This window comes from Ictalurus punctatus, chromosome 13 (assembly GCF_001660625.3).
Source record: "Ictalurus punctatus breed USDA103 chromosome 13, Coco_2.0, whole genome shotgun sequence".
Taxonomy (NCBI): domain Eukaryota; kingdom Metazoa; phylum Chordata; class Actinopteri; order Siluriformes; family Ictaluridae; genus Ictalurus; species Ictalurus punctatus.
The window spans coordinates 11,893,337-11,921,161 of NC_030428.2; the positions used below are offsets into that span (position 1 = coordinate 11,893,337).

Below are 27,825 nucleotides of genomic sequence, written 5' to 3' on the forward strand. Positions count from 1 at the left end.
GGCGGCTGACTGAAGGCGCCACACCGGTAAAAGGAGCCATTTCTTTGCGCCTTTCTCAGAGAACGAACCAGGTTCTGTGTTTGTTTTTGTTTTATTGCGTTAGATTTACTAAATACATCGATTCACCATAGGAAATCTATAAATAAAAAAATAAAAAAGACATAATGAGTAACCTGTAACTGTTCATCATACATACATTCCATTTGGCCTGTATCCTGTTTACGCTTTATCACCGTAGGGGGCGCTGTGCACCTATTCAGCTGGTTTACAACCGCTCATTAAATCCACCGAAGAAGTAAACGCGGAAGAATTTGCGACTCGGCGAGGTGAGTGTGTTACAGTTCACCCCAGTGTAGTAAACGGAACAAATTTTTATTTTAAGTTAAACAAATTTGCAAGTATACATTTTTCAAAGTCATAAACCAGCTTCGCGTGTGGCATTTACTCATCTGATGTCTGATTCATGAAGTAATCTGTTTACGTGTATATTTTAATGCTGTGCCAAGAAAAGGTCAACGCTAACGGGGAAAAGCGACGCTTTCACTTTTGAGCTAAATGACATTAGCTTTGTGTCCAGCTTTACTCAGCAGAATGACTTGCCTCACAACAACAAAAACACCATGCCCTGTGCAAACAGATTTAGCTTGAGTGAGCGATATTTTGTTAGAAATTGAGAGAAATAGAAACGTTTTGAAGCGACCACTGACATTAACGTTACAGCTATCAGGCTATATGAGCGGTTAGCTGGCGAGCTAGTCCACCTCACTGTCATTACAGCACAGACGAGCTGTAACGTCGTTTCACGAAACATCAGTTTACATGTGAAGACACACTGAGCCTTGGAGAGTAACACAGGATCTTCTGTCTGTCTCTCTCTCTCTCTCTCTCTCTCTCTCTCACACACACACACACACACACACACACACAAGCACCGTATGTACTTAAGGGATGTGTGTGTATCATATTTCGAGCGGCTTGTTAAGCTTTTAATGTAGCCAGACGAATAAAGCCATGTTTACTTATTAAAGCAGTATTTGCAAATTCACTCCATTGTTTGCTATTGGTGTTCCTTGTTGATTGTATCTATCCTTTTTCCAGCTATAAAGGGAAACTTAAAGTTGGTTTCACTTATTAATGCATGGATCCATAGGACAATAGTGCACAATGTTCTGCAGGGGGAAAAGTGCTTTCTTAGTCTTAAAACATTAAAGCGATTCTGGAGGATTGTGTCTATAGAAAGCAGCACTCGCTAAAGTATGAATTAATGACTAACTCTCTCATTTTTTTCAATCCAATCTTGTAATACCTGGCCTGATTATATGGTGCTTTTTTAATGAATATACTAAAAGTGTCTGTGCCCTTAAAGTCAAAGCAACACATTGTTTTAGGTCAGGGTTTCTCAGTGAGACTAATCATACTTGGTGTCAAATGATACCTCTGTTATTTTAATAATGTGTGACAGTGGTGCTTGAAAGTTTGTAAATTAGAATATAGTATTTATGCAGATATATAGAAAATACTTCCTAAAACATCAGCAGATTTTCACACAAGCCCTAAAAGTAGACAAAGAGAACCCAATTAAACAAATGAGACAAATATTATACTTGATTACTTATTTATTGAGGAACACGATCCAATATTTCACATCTGTGAGTGGCAAAAGTATGTGAACCGCTAGGATTAGCAGTTAATTTGAAGGTGAAATTAGAGTTAGGTGTTTTTAATCAATGGGATGACGTTCAGGTGTGAGTGAGCACCATGTTTTATTTAAAGAACAGAGATCTATCAAAGTCTGATCTTCACAGCACATTTTTGTGGAAGTGTGTCATGGCATGAACAAAGGAGATTACTGAGGACTTCAGTAAAAGAGTTGTTGATGCTCATCAGGCTGGAAAAGAATACAAAACCATCTCTAAAGAGTTTAGACTCCACCAATCCACAGTCAGACAGATTGTGTACAAATGGAGGAAATCCAAGACCATTGTTACACTCACAAAGATCACTCCAAGAGGAAAAACGTGTAGTAGTCCACAAGGTCACAAAGGAACGCAGGGTAACTTCTGAGCAACTAAAGGCCACTCTCACATAGGCTAATGTTAAAATTAATGAGCAGGGTTATTATAGTTTTATAAATAATGCTAGTTTTTATGTTTTTCATTTTGTATCTTGGTTTTCAATCTGTTTTTTTTTTCCAGTTAGTTTTAATGGTTTATAAATAGTTTTGATTTAATTATTCATGTATTTATTTTCAGAAAATCATTACTTTTAGTTTGTGTTGTTTTAGTTTTTAATATCACAGTAAGAGCATGCAAAAAAAATCCCAATACCTATTAATTTCAACATTAGAAATGGTGTCTACTGATAATTTATGATTCAGCAACATTGATGGATCCACTCTGTTCAACCCCTGTTCTTAAGTCTGACCACACAACATTTAAAATATTAAAATATTATTTTATTTTATTTTATTTTCGGAAATTCTGTTTAGTTTTTGTTCTTATTGCAGGTAGACGTTGTAGTTGCAGTTTAGGTTTCGGGTTTTTTTTTTTTGTAAACTCACATTTTTATTTCGGTTAACGGAAATGTTTTTTCACAGTTTTTGTGCAAGTCTTCGTTAATGATAATACCCTTGTTCACGAGTCCACTATCAGGAGACCACTGAACAGCAGTGGTGTGTATGGCAGGGTTGCAAGGCAAAATTCACTCCAAAAACAACATTTCTGACCTTCTGCAGTTTGCTAAAGATCATGTGGACAAGCCAAAAGGCTTTTGGAAACATGCTTTTTGGACATTTGAGTCTTCTAAAATAGGACTTTTTGGTTTAAATGAGAAGGTTTGTGTTATGTTTGGAGAAGGAAAAACACTGCATTCCTGCATAAGAACCTTATTCCATCTGTGAACCATGCTGGTTGTAATATCATAGTTTGGCCCTGTTTTGCTGCATCTGGGCCAGGACGTCTTCCCATCATTTATCGAACAATGAATTCTGAATTATACCAGAGTTTCTAAAAGAAAATGAACGGTTAAAGAAGAAATAAAGTTAATGTTTTGGAATGGCCAAGTCAAAGTGCTGACCGTAATCCAATAGAAATGTTGTGGAAAGACCTGAAGCTATCAGTTCATGTGAGGAAGCCCACCAACATCCCAGAGTTGAAGCTGTTCTGTACTGAGGAATGGGCTGAAATTCCTCCAAGCCAATCTACAGTTACTGGAAATGTTTAGCTGCAGTTATTGCTGCACAAGCGGGTCACACCAGATACTGAAATCCAAGGTTCACATACTTTTGCCACTCACAGATATGCAATACTGGATCATTTTCCTCAATAAATAAATGACCAAGTATAATATTTTTGTGTCATTTGTTTAACTGGGTTCTCTTAATCCAGTGAATCTGATGAATGAAAACCTGAAAACTAGAAAACCTGGTGATGTTTGTGGTCATATTTATGTGGAAGATTCCAAAGGTTTTACAAACTTTCGAGCTCCACAGTAAATGCACAATCCACAGAATAATAGGTGATGTCCTTGTTGGAATATTAAAATTGACCTCATCCCATCAGTATATAAAAGAAAAATAGCATGAGTTCTTTGTTTGCACATGTAACAATTATTTTTTGAATCAATGTGAAATATTTGAATATTATGAGTACCGTAATTTTCAGACTATTGAGCGCACCTGAATATAAGCCGCACCCACTAACTTTAAAAAGAAAAAAAATTTTGTACATATTTAGGCCGCACTTGTCTATAAGCCGCAGGTGTCCACGTTGTAACATGAGATATTTATACAGAAAGATGTTACAGAAAGATTTTTTTTTTACTTTTAATTAAATACGTACCATAAATGCTTTTTTTCCGAACAGTGCCTGTAACACAGCTGGTTAAAAAAATAAAAAATACAGTTGCCTACCAGGAAAAGTCATTGATCGCTATCTTCATCTTCCTCCTGCGCACTAAAACCACTAAAGTCATCTTCTTCAGTGTCGGAATTGAACAGCCTCAGAATTACCGGTACTTCGTCACACACTTCCTCAGTCTCTCTTTCATTGTCGCTCTCAATGTCACTTGCGTCTCGAGGCAAATTCGCCCTTGAGCTTGTGCTGTCCTCTTCATCACGCAGCAGTCCAGCCTTTCGAAACCCGCTGGTGATAGTAGATTTTTTGACACTGCTCCACGCTGTTAGGATCCACTGGCAGACTTGAGCAAAAGTTGCTCTTCGCATGCTATTCCCTTCTTCGACAGCCAGATCGATCACCTTTAACTTGAAAGCTGCATCATGTGCATTTTTTCGTGTGTTTTCCATGATGAGGGGGTGTGCATGAAGCGCAAAATGACTGATCTGAAGAATTTAGTGTGAGTGCATTTGATTTAATTCGAACAGTTTCATTGGTCCAGTGTGACCTGTTCGGTAATTTCATTGGTCCGATGTGACGAGGCTAAATGTTTCAGCGGCATGAAGCTCGTTAGTCCGTAAAAATCCATAAATTAGCCGCATCAGTAGCTGCGTTTACATGGACAACAATAATCCACTCTTAATCTGATTAAGACCATACTCTAAGAAAATACCATGTAAACAGCAATTTTTACTTACCTTTATCTAATTAAGGTCATAATCGAAGTAAGCAATAATCTAATTAAGTCAGGTGGAGTACTCCTGTTTTAGTCGCATTATGGACGTGTAGTAGTGACATGTAAGCACCGTAATCACATTATGAACGTCGTGTGGGAGTTTTCACCACATTTTGTGACAGGACACGATCACACATGGCAGTTTTACGTTTTACGGCGAACGAGAGAGTTCGGCCGTGTCCCAAATCGCATACTTTCCTACTATAGGCCTGTAATGGGGAAAAATACATGTATCTCGGCCACTATATAGACGGTAACTACGTGATTTGGGACACAGCCCACGGCTTCAAGCAGTTGTATATTAGCACGTACAGCATGACAAATAATTAACCACACTTAAAGCGTTCGTAAAAAAATAAATAAAAACACCCAAAACTGTATACGGTACCATAACGAAGACCAACTGTATGTTGATACGTGAAATTCTGGAGGGACGTCTGACGGCGTGGCGCCGTGACGTAATGACGTGGGCTGTTAATGTAATGTTCTATAACATGTAAAACTGGAACATGACAGGAGTATTCTAAAAGCGACTCATGTAAACACCTTAATCACATTATTATCTTACTCAGAGTAAGGTCAATAATTAGATTACTGCTGTCCATGTAAACGTAGTCATTGTTTAAGCCGCAGTGTTCAAAGCGTGTGGAAAAAAGTAGCGCCTTATAGTCTGGAAATTACGGTATTGTGTTTTTGCCGTTTCTAGCTAGAAACCGTGCTGTGCACAGATGCACTTTTTTTTCCTCATTTTAAATAACCGCTCTGCATTATAAAATCACTGTTTTAGTTGGCTCATGTTCTCTCCTCTTTTAAACATCGAATAACAAGAATAGGAAATTAAACATTCTATTAATAGGAGAAATGCACAGAATGATTGGAATCTTGTCAGAGAAGTCGTGCTACCAGGAAAACATTACCACACATGTTCATCCTGTTCTCATACTCATTATTCTTGTCTTAAATGTTTTGTTCAACCAAGTCCTTTGTTAATCATGCACCATATTCTCTACCATTTTACATTTAGAATTACATTTGGGAGCCACCCATGTTTGTGAATGCAGGTGTGTTCTGTGTACTTTACTCTCTGGCCTTTTTTTTTTTTTTTTTTTTTTTTATGACTCCACAGGCACTTATGTAATGATGGTGTGGAAGGAGATTCCAGCAGACAATATCACCCGTCCCTTGGGTCGCAATGAGGTTATCGGTTTACTTTTCCGCCTTACAATATTTGGTGCCGTCACCTACTTTACAATAAAGTGGATGGTGGACGCTATTGATCCAACAAGAAAACAAAAAGTTGAAGCACAGAAGCAGGTAAATAAAACCCAAATTCATTTTGTTTTTTCTTTGATTTGATCTCATCAGACCATTTTAAAGGGTTTTCATTTATCTGCAACTGGTAGGATTAGTTCCGTGTGATATTATTATACAAATTAGAGCTGCAGTGATTTATTTGACATAACTAATTACGGGTCATTGCTATATAGGCAGTCCAAGCTACCATGGATTAATATAACAAAGCAGGGGTGGAGTGTCTGCCATAAAGATTTGTGCGAGTTAATTGGTAGTGTGAACGATTAACGTATTAGAATTGGTGTACTAATGTCAACCTATCATTTATGTTTTAGCTAGAACTACTCGTAAGAGGCATGTTGTTACAGGAACTCAATCATCACATTTAGATCTGACCATAGAAATGTGTTATAATGTAAGACCACATAGGCCTCTGTTCCTGGGTAGGATATAATACAGTAGTGAAGCTGTTGGGGGCAGCACACAGCGCTGATCCAACACGCTTACGCAGTTTATAAAACTGATTGAATGATTTCATTTGCAACATACAAGTTTTCATGTTTAGAAGCAGTACATGATATTGAACAAAAAAAAAAGCATTTTTATGTATATTTGTCAATTAGTACACATGAATAATCAACTGTTATTTTGCAGCCCTAATTAAAATTGTTTGCTACATATAAGTATTACATGTCCTACTGATATTGCATATTAGCAACATAATTGTAGATTATATGGATTTGGTAAAATGACTTAATTTGATAAGTTAAACATTCCTGCTTCCTTTCAGGCAGAGAAACTCATGAAGCAGATTGGAGTACAGAACATTAAGCTGTCTGAGTATGAGATGAGCATTGCAGCCCATCTGGTGGACCCATTAAGTATGCAAGTAAGGATGCTGTTTAGCTTCAGGCTTAAACTTGTGTTTTTATTCCACAGTTTGTGGCCTGATGTTTGGATCAAGTCCTCTAAGTAGCCCTGTCTTGGCTGATGATAATTGTGATCCTCGTTCTGATTGTCTGATAAGCTTAACAATAGTATAATAATGTAATAATGCACTCACACCACTGTTTAGCAATGATTGAACATATAAGCAAATTAAATTAGATTTCTGATTTCCTTTTAAACTGCAATTAAAAACATTGCACAAGTAGTAACTTATTTTCGTAATCAGATCCTAACTTCTAGCTGTAGCTTCTGTGGTGAATTTGCCAGTTGATTTTTTTTTTTTTTTTTTGCAATATCACCCACGGTATCTATCTGTTAAGTATTAAAAAATTGCAAAGTATGAAACAATTTGCAACATACAATGATCATATTCATGAAGTCATCACATCTCCAGATCTACTAGATGCCAGCTGCATGCCAACAAACTGTTTGGAAGACCTGCAAGAAGGAAGCCTTTTCTTTAATCTAACCACCAAAATAAGCCCTTGGAGATTGCTAGACTCTACAGAATGGGGTTGTATGGTTGGAGCTTTTTGGCAATAAACTATTGCCAAATGATGTATTTGCTGTTTTAAAAAAAAAAAGAAGAAGGATGGCTATACAGAAAAAAAAATCCTCTCTGTTAAGTGTGGTGGAGGATCTCTGCTGTTGTGGGACTGTTTTTCCAATCGTCCTGAGAACCTTATTAGGATACATGACCTCTTATTACATGCCAGGATATTTTAAATGAAAATCTGGGTGGCTCACAAGAAAAGCTACAATTGGATTGTAGTTGGCTGTTCCAGCAGGGCAATGCCTTAAAATGTACATCCAAATCAATATTTCACGGACCACAGGATGGAGCTCCTAGCATGGCCAGCCCAGTCCCCTGATCTAAAGCCCATTGAAAGCCTTTGAGACCAGCTGAAGAGGAGAGAGGACTGAGGACCCTGGAGGGTCTTTAGTTAAAGATTCCTGTCATGTTTTCAGTGTGAGATTCAGCTAATTAATGGCAGACATTTTTTCATAGCCCCCCCCCCCCCCCCCCCTATTTTAAACTCATCTTTAGCATGAGCGCCAATAATTCTGAAGCTGACGGTAAGTATTAATCGTGATTACCTCAGATAATCCCAATTATCGTAAATAATTATGATTAGGTCATTAGCTAATGATTTAGACAGACCAAATGTAACATGCATTGAAGAGAATTGTTTTTATAAAATCGTGACGTGTTCTCAGATTACATGGCGTGATATAGCTGGCCTAGATGACGTCATAACCGAGTTGAAGGACTCAATCATTCTACCCATCCAGAAAAGTCATCTGTTTGAAAGGTCAAAGCTGCTTCAGCCTCCCAAAGGTCAGGACATGGGTGAAACTGTTTGATTGTCATGGTGCATAATTACAAACAACTGTCATGTAGCAACCATGAGACAGTGCTGAAAACTGTGTCATCAGATTGTTCTGTCGTTACCAGGAGTGCTACTCTACGGTCCTCCGGGCTGTGGAAAAACTCTGATAGCCAAAGCTACAGCCAAAGAGGCCGGTTTCCGGTTCATAAACCTGCAGCCCTCCACTCTGACGGATAAATGGTACGGCGAGTCCCAGAAACTGGCCGCAGCTGTCTTCTCACTGGCCATCAAACTCCAGCCCTCCATCATCTTCATTGATGAAATTGGTGAGCACATGCATGTAGAATTAACCATCATGGGTTTCAGTATTTTAAGATTTTAGATCTAGACAATGTCATCTGCAATTCATTTTCTGGGTATCACTTTGAGGAAAATCAAAGTGCATACATATCACACGTTGGCTGGATTTTTGAAAAGTGATTAGTAAATAAAGCCATCATCATTAGGCTGCCTGGACCTTAGACACTTAGACAGTACTAAGAGACTGGCATGTACAAATCACTCGAGTAGTACAATACACGTTAAACCTGAGAATAAACCTTACTTCCTTTTCTTCTGTAGACTCCTTTTTAAGAAGCCGATCCAGTTCGGACCACGAGGCTACTGCCATGATGAAGGCTCAGTTCATGAGCTTATGGGACGGACTAGACACGGATTACAAATGCCAGGTACAGTGAGCATGTGTATGCATTGATGTGGAGTAGTTTGCTTTAATATATCTGAGGTAATAAATTAAACAGGCTCTGCAGGTCTTTAAACAAAGGATAAATTGATTACAAGATGTTATAATTAAGACTGGTTTTCCTTTGTTCAGGTTATAATTATGGGTGCCACCAACCGCCCTCAGGATCTGGACTCGGCGATACTTCGCAGAATGCCCACTAGATTCCACATTAATCAGCCTGTAAGTGTCAGCACACTTCCAATATGAACAGGTTTCCGTTTTAATCGAATTAATTCTGGCACACTGCTGTATTCATTAGCTGTTTTTTTCCCCCATGCAGAATGTCAATCAGAGAGAATTGATACTGAAGCTCATCCTGGAGAATGAGAATGTAAGTGTTAAATGCGGAGATTGAACATGGGTCTGGATGGTGTGCTGAAAATATATGCACTGACCATTTTCCAATTCTGAAGATTGAGCGTGGCGTGGACCTGCGTGAAATAGCAAAGGGCACAGATGGCTTCTCAGGAAGTGACCTCAAAGAGATGTGTCGAGATGCAGCTCTCTTCTGTGTACGGGACTTTGTGCATGCTGAGGACAGGTAAACCTGGAAAAGTTTCTAGTTTAAGTAGTTATATCTTGTTTATATAAGAGTGTGTGTGTGTGTGTGTGTGTTTGTGTTTAGCTAACGGTTATTTGTGTAGGTGTCTTGCGTAAAGTTCTATACTCCGGGCTATTTTTATAGTATCAAAAGTGAGTTACAAAATCAAGAGTGTTTATCAATGCCATTTTGATATACACATTGCAAAACTGTGTATGTGTCACAGAGAATGCTCATCAGAGTTCATTCAGTGGAAGAACGGTTTTATGTTGAATTGCTCAGAAATACAACGTTATTCAATTAAAAATAACCAAGGTACGGACAAAAATAGAGATAAATGACAAATAAAAAAAAAATACATGTAGATGACATAAGGAAAAATTTAACATAATGAATGCAGATTCTTCCAGAGAGGTGCGACAGTTGTAAAGTAATTAAGAAGTTTTTACATGGTAGTATAAAAATGCCGAGTAGTATTAAAAATGTAGTATATAAAAATGGTAGTATAAAAATGAGGTCAAGCTGACCTCAGTCAGTTTACTATTCAGTCAGAAAAACTAGTGATGTGACTAGTGGAAGTGCATGGCCACGTCCAAAATCGCATACTGTGACCGTACCTACCGCACGGCCGTTGAAACGGTACGTACTAATCAGTACGTGTGTGTGTGTGTGAGTGTGTGTGTGTGTAGTATGAATACAGTCCCGGACATACTACATCCGCCATGTTGGCATTGTCATGTGACCTTTGACGTCATAAGCGCAAAAATCTTAGTGACCACCAGATTAAAGCAACTGCACTAACGGCAAAATGCGCATCAGGAAAGTTAACTAAATTAGTAATGTAATGTGGGCGGGGTTAACAGACTGAGGTAAATTTGTTGCCATTAGCTTGCCTGGCTAAGGCATGATGGAGATCACAAAAAATGTTTCAAAAGCTGTGACAACTGTTTTTTTGTTTAAACCTTCAACAAGTTAACAGTTTATTCGGGTATTGTTAAGCAAGTCCTATTTAATCAAGATTTAATGATTAAAAAGCACAGACGCACTGTCTTTCTCAATTTTTTCTCTGAGCTCGTCTGTACCAGTCTCGTTGCATTATGGGATTTTTTTGAATCACGCATTGTCCATCGGTTCCATACTGCAAAATCTAGCTGGAAGCAGTATGCCATCTGGGTACTTTTCACCTACTGAGAATTTGGACATGCTACCCCTCTGGACTGCTTTTCGCCTACTGTGTAGTAGGGTAGTACGTGATTTCGGACGCAGTCCATGTCTTCTGCCTGTCTGTCCCTTCAGCTCCTTTTTTTTCTTTCAATTTGTTTCTTTAAATTTCAAAGGAGGCATCTTTTTACATTTATGCATCATCTTACACCTGCCAAGAGAGTTTTGGTCAAAATGAGGTCAAAATGCCCTTATGAAAACATAATCTCTCTGACAGTATGGTGTCTAAGGATAATTAAGAGAAGTAATTAAAATTCAGCAGAAAGTAATCATTGGTGTATAAGAAATAACAATCATACCAATGTCTATAAATGTCGAGAGAGGATCTCTTGCTCAAAAATCCTGCCAGAATACACAGTGAATAGAATGGTATCGTATGGTCACAAACACACAGTTTATTGTCGGAATTTTGTATTTCACAAAAACACTAATCACTTTAAATCTTTGTTAAAACATTCAAGTTTTCCTTTTATATTTTCAACCATCAGAATTGGCGGTTCAAATCCCACCTCTGCCCTGTGTACATGGAGTTTGGATGTTCTCCTTGTGCTTCGGAGGTTTCCTCCGGGTACATCGGTTTCCTCCCCCAGTCCACAGGCATACGTTATAGACCGATTAGCATTTCCAAATTGTCCCTGCGATGAGCTGGCACTAGATATTATATACGTCAGTAACACACACCTGTGCTTCCTCTAATGTAAAAACTACCAGCCGCCACTGGTGGAAATCCAGCTGATAACAAGACGTTAACATTATTTAATGGCACGTTACCACTGACAATATTAAAATGAGTTGACGTTGTCTAGGTGCTTGAAATTTTGTTAACCCTTTTAGAATTTCTGCATAAATATAACTTAAAACATCATCAGGTTTTCACACAAGTCCTAAAAGTAGATCAGTCCTGCGCATTGGCTTGGAGGAATTTTAACCCATTCCTCATTAGAGAACAGCTTCAACTCTGGGATGTTGGTGGGTTTCCTCACATGAACTACTTGCTTCAGGTGCTTCCACAATATTTTAAGGTCAGCACTTTGACTTGGACATTCCAAAACATTAACTTTATTCTTCTTTAACCATTCTTTGCTAGAATGACTTGTGTGCTTAGGGTCGTTGTCTTGCTGCATCACCCATTTTCTCTTGAGATTCAGTTCATGGACATTTTTCTTTAGAATTCGCTGGTATAATTCAGAATTTATTGTTCCACCAACGATGGCATGATGTCCAGGCTCAGATGCAGCAAAACAGGCCCAAATCATGATACTACCACTAACATGTTTCACAGATGGAATAAGGTTCTTATGCTGGAATGCAGTGTTTTCCTTTCTCCAAACATAACGCTTCTCATTTAAACCAAAATGTTCTATTTTGGAATTATCTGTCCACAAAGCATGTTTCCAAAAGTCTTTTGGATTGTCCATGTGCTCTTTAGCAAACTGGAGAAGGGGCAGCCAAGTTGTTTTTGGAAAGCAGTGACTTTCTCCTTGCAGCCCTGCCATGCACACCATTGTTCTCCTTATGGTGGACTCATGAACATTAACTTTAGCCATTGACTACGTTTACATGGACAGCAATAATCTAATTATTCACCTTATTCTGAATAAGACAATATTGTGATTAAGGTGTTTACGAGTTGCTTTTAGAATACTCCTTTCATGTTCCTGTGTTACATGTTATAGAACATAGTTCGATTAACAGCACAGCACTATATAGTAGCTGAGATGCATGTATTTCGCCTACTATATAGCAGGCAAGTACGCTTGTATTTCCTCATTTGTAAGTTGCTTTAGATAAAACATCTGCTAAATGATTAATTGTAAATGTACGTGGTTTCAGACGCAGGCGTGCTCTCTTGTTTGCCGTCAAACGGGTGAGCACTGCCGTGTGTGTGTGTGTGTGTCCTGTCGCCAAATTCGGTGAAAACTCCCACAGAACGTTAGTGTGATTGAGGTGTGTACGTGTCTGTAATGCACTCCGATAATGTGACTAAAACAGGAATACTCCACATGTCTTAATCTGATTTGTGTTTACTTCAAGTTTACCATCTTTGTTGGTCGAACACTCCTGGTGAGGGTAACAATGGTCTTGAATTTCCTCCATTTGTAACTGTCTGTCTGACTGTGGATTGGTGGAGTCCAAACTCTTTAGAGATGGTTTGTAACCTTTTCCAGCCTGATCACCATCAACAAATCAGAAGTCCTCAGAAATCTGTGAATTTGTTCATGCCATGCTACACAAAGATCAGACTTTGATAGCTCCCTGTTCTTTAAATAAAACTCACTTGATCCTGAATCAGGCTCACTTCAGCCTGATTGTCATCCCATTGATTGAAAACCCCTAATCCTAGAGGTTCACATACTTTTGCCGCTCACAGATATGAAATATTGGATCCTGTTCCTCAATAAATAAAGGACCAAGTGATATGAATAATTGTTCATATCTTCAACCGTATTTCCATAGCCCATAGCGACATTGGCAGAGATCAAAGCAACATACAAAGACAATACAGGAAAGGAGATCAAAACACTGGGGAATGTTGGAGACATAACGCACTCATCAGGGACAGAACAGTTCAGCAAACGATCACTTGTGTTTTTATCTGTGATTAAAGGCTGTGTGCAGTTTAGCTAATAAACTATTCAGGAATATACCAAAAGCCATAGAAAGAATGGTTTATAAAGAAGTGATTTAGTTGTTGCAGTGTCATTTTGAGCTGCGATTTCAATGTATAATTTCACTTTAGCGCTATGACCTGTGTTGACCTTGGATATAATTGTTACTGGTCTAATGTGACCAGTTGCTTTTAGCTGACCTGCTTTTACACCTGGCAACACCTCTGGCGTCATTTTCAGTAACAATATTCTGCACAAGTATGGAGTTACCATATGCAAGGCTTTTGATTAAAATGAACAAGGAATTGTATTTGGGTTTTGCTACTTGCTCAATGCGGTCTTTCTTTTATAGAGTATTGATGTACAGAGTTTGAAAAGCAGGCATGGTATTATTTAGGCCTATTTTTTGTATTATAAAGGCTGTGAAAAGGTGAAAGTATTAATGATCAAGCAGAACTTGTGCATCTATATATGGTACAACAAGCAATTATAATAAAGGTCAAAGTAATCATTGTGAATTAAAGAGGTGTACTTGGTATGCATGAAACTTCGATGACCATGTGCACGTCATGAAGACATGCGCATCTCTGTAATTTTTACAGCAATTGTTTATACCCTGCAAGATTGTCATAATAATTGATGTCCTCCACCAGCATTGCTTAACAGACGTGTGTCTAGAAGATTTCGCAATACTATTGAGAGTTGGAGAGATTGATAGAGAAATTAAGAGTTCATTTGTATAAGAACGAGTTATTAAATCTTCCTGCTGTGTATCCTGAAGTAGCCCAGGCCAGAAATGTAGGTAATATGCCACTCTTGTTTTTGGGTAAATGTAATAACTACATAGTATGTTCTGCCTTGACATATGCCAGATATCCAGTGTGGGTTTTTTTTTTTTTTCTCCCCCCTTCCTGGAAAATGGTGCATGCTGCTGTTGAAATGCAAAACATCTCTCCTGTGGGGGGAAATTCTCCAGGATCTTCTCTGTAAGTGGGGTCTGGGATAATGCCTTTTAATGCTTGAAGCCTTTTTTTTTATTTTAAGAAGACAAATTCTATAACTTTATCACCATACTATTGTGTGCACTGCTTTTACTCTGATAAATAACAACATAGTGTCGACTTTGTTAAGAAAATGACACACATGATCCACTTCTCAGGAAGTAAAATAATTTAAGAAGTGCATTTATTTATGTATTTATTTATGTATTTATTTATTTTTAGCAGGTAATGAATTTCATGACATTTTGTAGAAGAAAGTTGTGTCCTCCATTAATATAACGGTGCTAAAATAAATTGTCATAGGTGATCATTTTAAGAGAAACCGATACTTATTTTTATTGTCCTTTACGATTTATTCTAAACATGTAGTGGCTTATCTTAACACTTATGTTTCTCCCATGGGTCAGTTATACATGCACTCTCACAATAAACTTTAAATCTTCCACATTGTTCCACAATCTTTGTAATATAGACAACCGTTGTTTGTGGTGTTGTCATAATGGTAAAATGACTCTCTGACCTGTAGTATATTTTGTGTGTGTGTGTGTGTATACACATTCAACTGCTTTTATTTCCAGCAAATTTCTTAACATGTGTAAATATTTGTATTATCATAAAAAGATTCCACAACTAAGACATAAACTGAACAGGTTTCAGACATTTGACAAACCGAAATGGAATAATGAGTCCCTGAACAAAGGAGGGGGAGGGGGGGGGTCAATATTAAAGTCAGTATGTGGTGTGTCCTCTAACAGCTTTAAGTACTATAGTTCTTCTCATCCTCATGGACTGCACCAGATTTGTCAGGTCTTGCTGTGAGATGTTTCTCCACTCTTCCACCAAGGCATTTACAAGTTCTCCATTGCGTCTGGGGGGGACACATGATTACATATAATTTTCCACTGCAAGGACGATCAGCTGTCCTTCCTGTCTCCCTGTAGCACCGTCTTAGGCGTCTTACATTACAGACATTGCAGTTTATTGCTCTGGACACATCTGCAGTCCTCATGCCTCCCTGCAGCAGGCCTGTGGCATGTTCACACAGGTGAGCAGGAACCCTAGGCATCTTTCTTCTGGTGTTTTTCAGAGTCAGTAGAAAGGTCTCTTTAGTGTCCTAAGTTATTGTAACTGTGACCCTAATCACCTACCACCTGTAAACTTTGTGTCTTAAGGACTGTTACACATTGTAACATGTGCAATAGTTGTTTATGGTTCATTGAACAAGCATGAAAAACATTGTATTGAGAAAAAAAAAAAAAAACTTTCAGTCTCCTGAAAAGGGGGCGTTTCTTTTGCTGAGTCAAGCACGTATATGACAGGGTTATGTTTAATCTGGAAAAGCTTACTGCTATTATTACTTCTTTGTGCTGTTGACATTACCTTAAATACCGTTCACTTTGTTGTGTCAGGGTGTGCGCACACTCGGGAGATCCAGTATTTTCAAATGTCATGCTGAACAATGCAGAAAGCAGACCTGTTTTATTTACCACAAAAATGTAATTATGCCGCATTAGAGCACGAGTTACAACTCATTGTAGCTTATCTGTGCTCATTAATTTCTGTTTAACTGCAATGATGTTTTTGCCCCATGTGGTGAAAATAGTGGGGGGGGTTTTAACCAGCCTGTCTGTCTGTACAGGTCAGAAGACGACTACATCCGACCCATCCAGCAGACTGACCTGCAAAAAGCCAGTGAAAAGATGAAAAAGTCCAAAACGGCAGGAATAGCAAGTGTGCTGCTGGATACAGCTCTGGACTGATCCTGATACTACCGGCCAGGGTAAATTATTCCCCAGAAGATCATAATAAATTTTGTAAGTTTAAAATGTTTATCATATAATATGGTTTGCCTAAGAAGGTGCTCTTGAAACAGCATATTTGGTCCCATCAATTTTCTCTTTGCAACATGTCTTTTTTTGCTCTGTTTTTGCCACATCATATTCTATGCCTTTTAGGTATTCGCTTTGCTAAGCACTTGCTGCATGGTGTTTTAGGAGAATATTTATATAATTGTACAGGCAACGTGTATATAAAGAACCTAGGCCATAATTAATTTCAGACAGTAAAAAAATAACGGATAAGGAAGGGAAGAGGATTCCCTTGTATTTCTACTTCTTGGTTCATTTAGGGAAGTATATTTACAGATAGAGTGGATTATATAAGTGTACACACCCCTGTTAAAATTAGCATGTTTTTGTGTTGTTTAAAAATGTGATCTAGCAACCAATAAATTTCCTTCTAAAGCCATTTCTTTGTTAACTTTTGTGCTTTGAGTCATTAGTGTGCAGGAAGGTGAAATTTTCCTTCAGTTGTCCAACCGGAGGCCTGCAGGTTTTTATGCCAAAAATAGATGCAGCCGCCACCATGCTTCTCTGTAGGTATTATGAATTATGGCCAGAAAGTTCTAACTTGGTCTCATCATTTAGGAGCCTGTTCTCGGTTGTCACTGTGCTGCCCCATTTTCTACACTCGTTGGTGATGGCCTTCCTGGTGTTTCGTAGTACATTCATACTGATTGATACATTTTAACAATGACATCCCGTACATACTTTCTAAGCACATTGTATACATGGTTTCAGCAGTCAGATGAAACCAAGATGATGTCAAGAAAATCTGAGTCACTGAATGGGATTGGTTAACTCCGAGTACAGCCACCTGCTCCATTATAAAAGGGTGTGGACACTTGTACTAGGTTATTGTAGGTTTTTAATTTTTCTTCCTAAAACATTTTTGTTTTTCCACTTGTATTATGTTGGTTGCTGTGTCACTGTAAAGGTGTAAAAATATCGGACATGATTTATTTATTTTATTTTTTAACATCACAAAAACCTGACAATGACCTAACGGGTATGTAAGCTGTTGTGATGTGTAATGTGGTATTTCCTGTAGCGATAAATAGGGTTGTACAAACTGTTATTTTAATGTTACATTTATTATTTCCAAGCTTGTATTTCCTACATTTTTCCCCCCCATGTTAATTAATCTATCCGTCCTATGAAAAAAAAAATGTTCGGATGTCTTCTCTCTCTCTGTGTGTGTGTGTGTGTGTGTGTGTGTGTGTGTGTGTGTGTGTGTGTGTGTGTGTGTGTGTGTGTGTGTGTGTGTGTGTGTGTGTGTGTGTGTGTGTGTGTGTGTGTGTGTGTGTGTGTGTGTGTGTGTGTGTGTGTGTGTGTGTGTGTGTGTGTGTGTGTGTGTGTGTGTGTGTGTTCTGAAAATGTTTTCTGCAAAGAGGAAGAAAAGTAGAATGGAAGTTAAGATAAACACCATGAGCAATCAGTACAGCTCTTATAGTATGTATATATTTCTTAGTAAACACTGTATCTCAATCTTTTCAATTTTCTGTTATTAAAACAATGCTGAGCAACAGTTTGGACACACACACTGGAAAACAAATGTTTTGTGTACTACTGGATTTTATTGGTAGTATTAACCATGATGAAAACAATCAGAGAAGAGTACATACAAGTATGAATAAAAGGTACCATTTAAACTATTCATTTACTGTAGTGTAATAAATAAGTTAAGGTTGTTACTTTATCAAGACAAGCCAATAAACATTTTTTTCCTCTATTGTTTTGTCCTTCACATGGATCCTAAAGCACTCTGAATATCCTTAGACTTGGACATCATTTTGAGTTAGATTTGCATAAAACCCCCGACAAAATAATATGGAGTAGCCACACGTAGAGGATGTTCACCAAGCTTTTTTTACGTCATAGCAAATAAACAAATCACAGGTATGACGCACAATTTTTGTTTAATAGCTAAACATGCTCATTTCATGAAACATACCTCAAATAAATTAAATAGTTTTAATTAATGACATTTTTCCATATCAAGTAGAGGGGGAAAAATGGAATCACTCAATGTATTAAAATGTAAATTGAAATAATAAATGTAAAATAATTTAATTTAATGTATTTGATGTATGATTCACAAAGGCAGAACGTTCACCCATTAAAGTGCAGCTATTATGGTTTTTAACGTGCCTCATTTTGTTTTAAAGGTCTCGTACAATAAATTTACATGAATCCGAGGTCAAAAAACACTTTAATGTGCTCATAATTAAAACTGCAGCATTACCTTTTTCCCCCCCAGTGTCAAAAACGACTCATTCAATGATCCATTCAAAAAGATTCATTCTAAACTCCTCCTTTCAGAGAGCATACTCTGCTCTGATTGGTCAGATGTCCAAGTCTGTTGTGATTGGTCTACCGCTGTCGGTGGGTGTCCAAAAAGGAAACGCCCACTACCATAACAAACAGCTACATAACACACTACATGAAAGGTAATATCTGAAAAACTATACTAGGTGCACTTAAAACAAAAAATGTGAACATCCTCCAAGTGTGGTGATTCCATAATCAGTTTTCTTTACATGTACAGGTTAATCTTGAATATGGATCAACAATTGCAGGCACATGACAAAATGGACGTATAAAAACAATGTTAATTTGAGTAGTTCACATTGTTTTTTGAGGTACATTACATTTTTGAAGGAGTTCAATCTGCTTTCATTAAGCATTATGCTGCAGTGTAATGCTTTGATTAAGATTAGAATCAAAACACTAAATAGATTTACATTTAATAAAATGTAAATGACAAATGTAATTTTTTTTTAATCTTGCGGTGTCAATTAATATAACATGATTACAAAATACTATGGTGAAAAACTTCCTAGGTAATGGTCCACTGCATGAAATGCTGACACAAACCATACACAATTTGCTTTATAAAATCGACACAAACATGTATTTAAAATAATGTGTTTTAAATATTGTACAAATACAAACTTTTTTTTTTAGTTAAGAGGACTTGCATTATAAATATATTGGACCCTATAATTTATATATAAACCCGAATGGATAGCGATTAGCTGTTGCCATTTATGATTTTACTGCCTTATGTTAATTTTTTTGGAGGGAGCCATAATACTCGGTGAGGACCTTCCATGCCTTGGGTGCCATGAAACCATCTGGAGGATTCTCCCCACTGCAAGCCAGTTTCCTCATTTTGGTTCCAGAGATGAAGTCAAAGTCACTGTGCCTGAAAAATATCAGTATGCCATAGTTTTAGTAATGTTTCCATTAAGAGTAATATCTCTTTTGCAATGTCTATTTCTGACGTTCAGGTTTTCAAAATTCAAAACCATTAATTTAATTCAAAAGCCCCTAACCTGTCTTTGTCATAGAAGTCCATTGCTTTCTTCACTTTATTGTAAGCAGCAACTCTGAATGGAACGATTTCAACAGAAGTGAGGCCTGGTGCCATGGTCAGCACTTTGCCACCATGTGAGGGCTCATATAGGTCCTCTTTAGTCTCTGGGTGGGGCATGCCCGCTGGGTCACGGCCCACAATGTAAAAGTTGGAACCGGCTATCATTCTGGCCCTGCAGTGCCATTGTACCTGTAGGGATACACATTCACACACTTGAAAGGTCTTCAACTGATATCAGAGAGTGTAATCAGACTCTTAAGCAGGTGTCCAATAAATCTTGTCTCAGCATTAGCTGCTAGCCATAGTGATCTTACCTCTGTGGGTCCAGCATACATCATGGGCGAGGGGAAGATGGCTACAATGGTGCTGGTAGGATCTAGCACACCATCCTCAAGAACAGCAGCATGCTGCTTCATGCGCCAGTCCAGCGGCACGTCGTCGTCTTTGGTCCAGCCTCCCAGCGGGTGCAACAGCAGCACAGGCTTTTTGTAGCCACGCGCGAGCAGCTTCTTCCTGGTGTCCTGCATCAGGAGCGCATGGCCGTTGTGCACTGGGTTTCGCAGCTGGAAGGCAAAGACTGCATCTGCGAGAAAGGAACACATGGTTTACTTTGTGAGATCTTCATGTTGAACACCACAATTCATCCAACAGCACTGTAACATACATTCTAACAAATCTGGGAGACACACAGATGTTCTGAGATCATCCTGAACCTCCTGAAATGTTTACTGCAAGAGGGAAATGATAAAAGCTTATAGTTTATTTACAGTGTACAAACAGGAAGTATTGCATAGCTGATATAAGGTTGCAGCCCTTTTGTCCAAAGAACAGTACACGAGTAACCACTAGTGTGGAATGTGAGAAGGTCTAATGAATAGTTTCATTTTTCAAGCTGCTCCAGAAGAATATTGGCCTGGTAACACCAGCTATTATCTAGCTACAAAAGAAAAAAAAAAGTATATATTTAGGAATAATTCTATTTATAGATGAATATCCTATTGCCATTAAGACAGCTCAATTTGAATGGAAGTGTGTTTCATGTAATCTCTAGCATTCAAACACCTGAAGATTCCATGTTCAACGAACTGTATATAAATGGTGAACAGGAGTCGGTGGGACGTTAAAAAATCTCCAGGGACACTACCAAACAGCCAAACTATGTCAAAGAATTTCTAAGCCACTCTAAACTGACTATATTGCAGCTTGACCATCAAATCTCATAGTCAATAGAGTCAAAATGTCCAAAAGTACCAAAACATAGAAACATTTTCACAATCTGAAGCATATAATAGACTTATCTAGCCACACCCCCCAACACACACACACACACACACACACACACACACACACACACACACACAAAATGTCTCATGACAAAGTGGTAACACATTATGCTTTATAATATCTCTAAGTTACTATCTGACTATGTCTAAGGTTACAAGCTACATTTACACACCTCTGCACTGTAAATCTCCAGTACAAATAGTGCAGAGTTTAGAGCTGTACCTTTGTCCCAAGGCTATTCGTAAATGGTGACCACTACGCCTTACGGTTATTGTAGTATCATGTATGTTATTGCATTCTTTTGAATATTTAAACAAATTTTTAACACAGGATTCCACTTTGTATGAATTCTGCATCAGAGTCTTGTGTAATTGCAATAATAATACTACTTAATCTTAATGTTAATCTTATTAAAATCGCTATTTTAAAAAAAATAAATAAAAAAAAGAGAGAGAGAGAGAGAGAGAGAGAACCTACAGTTAGAATTCATTATTTATGTACTGTATAATGATGGTAACCCAATCCTGACTAAAACTGTGTGGAATCTAGAAGAAACCAGATTAAACTCTTGTGTAAAAGAACCTTTTGTATTACCTGCTCCCATTCCCTTAAACTTTCGTTTGAGCTCCTTCGGTGTGAGACGGTATTGGTCTAAACCATCATTCCATTTGATTCGCTCCAACACCTCCAAATCTCCACCAGCCAACCAATCACCACTTTCCATAACCATCTAAGAAGGAAGCCAGGTTGTAAAACTTGAAGAAAAAGAACTGCTACAAAACAGTTGAAAGCAATATAAGATGGAATGGCATAATTATGAAGTATGATAGGAGTGTTTATGAGTTTCCTCGACCTTGATGTAAGGGTGCTGGGGACATGTGGTGCCCCACTGTCTGGCACAGCGTTCCTCCTTACGGTGCCCATAAAACTCAGGGTTCCTCATTATGGCCACTCTTCGACCCTTATACTCCAAGGCAAAAGCAGCACAACCATCCAACCGGTCTTTGTCTTCCTTGGACACTGGTAGGACAATTGGTATAGAAAGGTTGATGGTGCCACCTAGAAGTGAACAAGAAGTAGCATATTACTACTCATACTGGAACAAAGATTGGGTAAAAAGAGGAAATCTGATCTCTCTCTCTCTCTCTCTCTCTCTCTCATTGTTGTGTATTACAGTTATGGACACAACAGAGTTTTTCTGTAACTGAATCGCAGTATTGATGTTAAAAGATAGTAATCTCTGTTGTTGCTGAATGTCTTTACCATCAAGTAGACTGCCAAAGTGAAGGACCTGCAGGAACTCCCTTTCCCTCATAAAGCCTTTCAGAGGAGTAGCCCAGCCTTCTGCCAATACTTGAACCCACTGAAGATCCAACTAATGCACACAGAAACCACAATTCAGATTACTGTTTTGTTGCTTAAAATTTATTTCATAACTGTAATTACACTGAATTGCAATTCATCCCAAGAACAGTTACAACCTATATGACTTGGAATAAAATGAGTCATCTCAGGATATAATGACAGTTTGAAAGTCATCAAAGGACGTCATGTTAGTGTAGCAATTTAAGTCTCTTCATTTAAACACTTCAACAAGCTTCACTTAGGAATATATTATGCACAGGTTAGTACTGCTTTACCTTGGTGATGTTTACAGTAGGAAGTATGTTGGCATCACTCCGCAACAAATCCATCTTGTTTTCAGGGACAAACAGCTCATTGACCTCCTCTGTCAGACCAATGGGCACGATTCCCTGCAAGCAAAGACCATTATTGTCATCTCCTAAATCCTAATACTGCCCTGGAAACAAAAATGACAAACTCTACTAATACCGGTTCTGTCTCTTTAAAACCATATACAGAGGGGACCAAAAGTCTGAGCATTTGTGAAATTGCTTATGATTCAGGGCTGGCATTTGACCCAGCACTGTTCAAGCTACTTAGGACAGGGGTGTCCAATCTTATCCGGAAAGTGTCGGTGTGGGTGCAGGTTTTCATTCCAACCAAACAGAAGCCACACCTCAGTCTATTGAAAACCACTGAAAGCCTGTTAAAAAATATCTGTAGCTGCAAAACTGGTTACTCTGCCCTGCTCAGGATATTTTACAATTTTCCAGAACATTCACTCCTCACCTGTTCTTTAAGCAGATCCACCACTTGCTGAATGCACTCATTCACCGTGAGCTCTCCTGTCTTCAGTATAAGCTCTGGGGAATCTGGTTTCTCGTACTCAGAGTCAATCCCTGTGAAGCCTAAGAAGTAATAGAACCAGTGTAAGCGTTAAGAACATCTGACCACATATTTACATTCCAATTATATGCGACAAAGTCTGATCAATGTGTACCTTTAATCTCTCCAGCACGGGCCTTTTTATAAAGCCCTTTGACATCCCTGCTCTCGCACACCTCCAGTGGCGCATTCACGAACACCTCAAAGAACTTCAGGTTCGAAACCTCGTGAACTTTCCTTGCTTCATTTCGGTCCTTTGGGCATCATAGCAAAACATAAAGCAATGTTGATCTTGAATATTGGGTGCAATTTTGGTAGACATTTATTGAGCGGCATATGCACTGAATACTTTCATATTTAGCTGCACCATACCTTTGCAAAAGGAGAGATGAAGCTAGTGATGCAAACCAAGCCGGCATCAGCAAACAGCTTGGCCACCTCTGCAACACGGCGGATGTTCTCTTCTCTGTCTGTTGTAGTGAAACCCAGATTCTTGTTCAGACCATGACGAATGTTGTCACCATCAAGAGAATAGCACGGAATGCCATGGGAAACTAGGTACTCCTCTAGAGCAAAACCAATTGTAGTCTTCCCTGCACCAGACAGCCCTGGATGGAGATGATAAACATCTTACTGAGTGTGGGTTTTTTAATCTAGACATTATAATGAATTTGAACTGGATTTAAGCATAAAGACACATTGAGAAAGGGATTTATTCTGAATGACTATGTAGAAATCAAACCTGTTAGCCACACAGTGCAACCTCGAAAACCACCTCTGGTTCCCACGATTTGGCCTCTTTTGCTCCTGCTCACATGGTGTGCCTGGTATACAACATTGGTTGCCCTTTGGCAAGCCTAAAAAGCCCGGTAAAATTGCACAATCATCAAAGGATAAACGATTAACTGTATCCAACATTACCTGGGGGTGAAAGGTTTTTGCTCTGAAGTTAAATTCTATAACTTTAATGTAAACCAAAGAATTTAATTAGTTACTAACTTCATGAGGTTAAAGGTTCTTTAGTCTTTCTTGAACAGAGTACAAGACTTTGTCACGTGAACTTAGCTCCACAACTGCTACACTTTTATATAACCATAAGGAATTGCTTAATAGTACAGGAGGTAGCAGCTATACTCCTGAATTTTGAATCACCTAAAAGCTGGGTGCTTCATTTCACCGGCATCTCATTTAGTGTCTGAATGTTAAAAAGAAAAAGAAAAGGAAAAAGAAAGAGAAAGAGAGCGAGAGAGAGAGAGAGAGAGAGAGAGAGAGAGAGAGAGAGAGAGAGAGAGAGAGAGAGAGAGAGAGAGAGAGAGAGCGCGCCTTAAGAGGGAGGGGTGGACTTGGGGAAACAAACAGCACTATTCATGCAGGCCAGTGGAGAGAGGAGAGGTGGCTGGGCTGGAACACAGCCACACTTCTCTCAGCCGTTCACCCACCCTAGCAGGTCCAATGTACATCAGGGCCTCTTTTGACTTGCATAAACAGTGAGCTACTTTTTCTGCCACAGTAAAAGTTGTCTTTTCATAAAGAACCCTGACTGCAACTGATTCATACGCGTAGATGTAAGGTGGTTAGGCAGATTTTCAGCAGAGCGATGGAATGTCTAACAGATACAATCTGACCTCTGACAGGGAATTTCTAAGATGATGCTGGTAAAACATAAATAAGAGAGACAGTTGATCACAGTGATTTTAACATTCCCCCAATATAGTGACTGAGAAAAAACAAAGGACAGAAATAAAGATGCATCACATAATTATGGATGTACAAAGAAGTTTCTAAAAACGAGGCAGGAGAGGAAAAGTTATTAGTAACTTATACAAGGTGCTTAATCCTGAAAACAAATCCCATTTTAACACGACTAAATTATAAAAACTGATCTATGTAAACAGAAATAAACCTGAGCATAACTCTGACAGCAAAAAATCATTTGTCCATTAATGGTAGTACATCTACTAGAGTTGGGATATTCAATCTCGGACTTGGACTCGAGTCGGATTATGAACAAACTCGGACTTGTCATGCACTCTAGTAAATTTGTAATCGAACTTGACAAGGACTAGGACATTTTGGACTCATTTTGGATTTTTCAGTGTATTTTTTCCACAGTATTTTGTCCATCATGTGTAACATGAAAAGAAAGATATCAAATAAATTACAACATAAAATTAAGATATGAATAAATTCAGGAATGTCTCCCTGTCTGACCAGGGTGCTTTCTGTGCGCACACATTTGAACCGCACGCACCGAAAGCCACCTCATCGTGTGAATACCGAATTGAGTTCTCTTTAGCGGCTTATTACGCGTTGACGGTCAAATAAATACACAAACATAATGTCAAAATGCAGGTCTGACCGAGTATTCATGCAAACACGGTCGGTTATGTCTTAAGTGAATATAAACAGTTGAGGGAAAAATCAGAGGTGTGTCAATACAGTATATTGAGTCTGTATCATTAATGTTAATCAATCAACAAAAGACGAAGAGAAAATCACCCACTCACTCATTTGACTGAATAACGTCAGTAAATTTAAAAAGAATCACTGTATATGTCACACAGTGAAGTCTATTTTATTTGACATTTAATTGCTTTATTCAATTTCTGTAGTATTTCTTACTTGAATACTACTGATCGACCTATCGACCGAGCCGTGTTCAGAAATGAGTTTGTTGTCATTCATAGACAGATTAAAAGCAGTGATAAAGTGTAAAGCTTGCTGTTATGACATGCAGCTAAATGTAACTGTACTCTGTACTCTTTCATTCTCATTCTCTCTCTCTCTCCCTCTCTCTCTCTCTCTCTCTAACACTCTCTCTCTCTCACACTCTCTCACACTCTCTCTCTCACACTCTCTCTCACACACTCTCTCACACACTCTCTCACACACTCTCTCACACACTCTCTCACACACTCTCTCTCACACTCTCTCTCACACTATATAACTGTGGGGGAGACGCATCAAATCATTGAGACCCTGGGGGACACAATATAGTGTGATCCAATAACAAAACAAGTTAATATGTAGTTTCATACACTTATAATAAAATAAAGGTTCTTAATATACCTCTATAATCCCTTTTGTTTTCTTTGAAACCATTTTTTTGATAGGACACTAGTTGAGGTGCTGATGACATGAAATAAAGATATTAAAAAGCAGTGGAAAGATGTAATAGTGGTATTTTTTGTCACATTTATGTTGCCATTGGTTTGTGAAAGTTAACATGTTCATTTAACAGCTGTGTTGGGTTTATAATTGCAATTTCAAATATATATTTTTTTTAAGTTTAATGACTTTCTGGACTCGGACATTAAGGACTCGGTCTTGAGTCCGACTCGACCTCGTTTGGTAAAGGACTCGGTCTCGACTCGGACCCCACACTAACGTCTACATCTTAATATATATATATATATATATATATATATATATATATATATATATATATATATATATATATATATATATATATATATGACACTGTCCAAAAGATTTAGACATTTAATCTCGTCTGCGTCCAAAGCAGCCCAGATACAAATTTATACATTATAAAAGTGCAAAAGTGACCAGAAACTGACCGGAAACGCTACAGCTGACTCTGACTCACTTGTGTCCAGTTCTGCTGAGCAGAAACTTTTAATGGACAGTCTCTTTCCTCCATGTATCATGTTCAGTCTTATTGACCTGAGATTTACAGCACGAGTGCGGTTTTTAAATACATAATCAATCAAAACTTTAAAAACAACAAAGGTTTATGGCTCCTGACTTTGCGCTCACCGTTTTCTGCTTTTTGGTCTCAGACATGGTGCCACCGCTCGATCGTTGCGTTTCAGGTCCAGTGTAGTGTGAAGTCAATGAAGATCGGAGGACGAGTTAAATAGCAGCGAGCGGAGGAGAGAAAAAAGCTCTTGGACACGTAGCACATACAACTTTCTTCCTGAAATTCCTCCTCAAGCGTATCACAACTCAGAGCAGCCACGAGGGGGGCGTGGCCCACGCCGATATTTACATACTCTTCTCCATTTCGCGGTGTGATTGGTTGTTATTCGAAAGGGGGCGTGGTCTATGACTCGAAGATGACTGAGAATTTCGCTCTGGAGAAGAACAAAAGCTTTGCTATGCAGTGATGAAATGCAATGTTCAAGATTGGAACTTGAAAAGGAAGCTGTGGGGAAGGATGTTAGAAAGAAACTGAAGAGACTATAAAAAGTTAAATGTGTCTGTCTGCCTAGATTCAAGATTCAAGTTGCTTTATTGGAATGGTAAAAGGCTTTACATTGCCAGAGCATTGGTGACATTAAATTACAGACGTACACATTTACACACATTAACACGCAATTAAAAAACGTTTAATAAAATAATAGCAATAAAAGAAGAAGAAAATACACAATGATTTGTCTGAGCAATTTGTACATGTTCACAGTACTGATGTTATTGGCAGCCAGGTTTGAGCTTGCTGAGGTTTCTCCTAGCAGATCTATCTATCTATCTATCTATCTGTCTGTCTATCCATCCATCCATCTATCTGTCTATCTACCTGTCTGTCTTTCTATCTACCCGTCTGTCAGCCCATCTATCTATAAGCCCTGTTGCTGGAGATCTACATCACTAGTGTTTACACCATACTCACAAACATTGTTGACTTACCAAAATACTATCCTGACTAGGACATGGGAAGTGGGGTCCTGAGTGTGCAATTGAAACTGCTAAACTAATAAGAATATATAGATCTCACACC

The 27,825-nt window shown here is 38.4% G+C and overlaps 2 protein-coding genes across 5 annotated transcripts; one reads left to right on the plus strand and one right to left on the minus strand.

Moving 5' to 3' along the window:
• atad1b (ATPase family AAA domain containing 1b) lies at window positions 1–18,838 on the plus strand. Of its 3 annotated transcripts, none has more exons than XM_017483043.3 (11): window positions 1–71; window positions 239–326; window positions 5,756–5,943; window positions 6,713–6,811; window positions 8,089–8,209; window positions 8,327–8,527; window positions 8,823–8,929; window positions 9,076–9,165; window positions 9,266–9,316; window positions 9,399–9,526; window positions 15,997–18,838. In XM_017483043.3, the coding sequence occupies exons 3-11, from the start codon at window positions 5,767–5,769 to the stop codon at window positions 16,115–16,117; spliced, it is 1,095 nt and encodes a 364-aa protein (XP_017338532.1). In that variant the 5' UTR covers window positions 1–71; window positions 239–326; window positions 5,756–5,766; the 3' UTR covers window positions 16,118–18,838. The 3 variants fall into 3 exon arrangements, with proteins under 3 accessions (XP_017338532.1, XP_017338533.1, XP_053541356.1); XM_017483044.3 differs by having other exon boundaries at window positions 8–26; XM_053685381.1 differs by lacking the exons at window positions 1–71; window positions 239–326 and adding an exon at window positions 3,880–4,011.
• Window positions 17,753–27,023, minus strand: papss2b (3'-phosphoadenosine 5'-phosphosulfate synthase 2b). 2 transcript variants are annotated; one of them, XM_017483039.3, is made up of 13 exons: window positions 26,865–27,011; window positions 26,666–26,771; window positions 23,830–23,944; window positions 23,460–23,695; window positions 23,203–23,341; window positions 22,992–23,110; window positions 22,499–22,612; window positions 22,122–22,233; window positions 21,712–21,917; window positions 21,453–21,588; window positions 19,889–20,157; window positions 19,534–19,763; window positions 17,753–19,403 (listed from the first exon to the last, which is right to left on the minus strand). In XM_017483039.3, exons 2-13 carry the CDS (start codon window positions 26,753–26,755, stop codon window positions 19,265–19,267), a joined length of 1,905 nt encoding a protein of 634 aa, XP_017338528.1. In that variant the 5' UTR covers window positions 26,756–26,771; window positions 26,865–27,011; the 3' UTR covers window positions 17,753–19,264. The 2 variants fall into 2 exon arrangements, with proteins under 2 accessions (XP_017338528.1, XP_017338529.1); XM_017483040.3 differs by lacking the exon at window positions 26,666–26,771 and having other exon boundaries at window positions 26,865–27,023.
• Window positions 27,024–27,825: the final 802 nt, after the last annotated feature.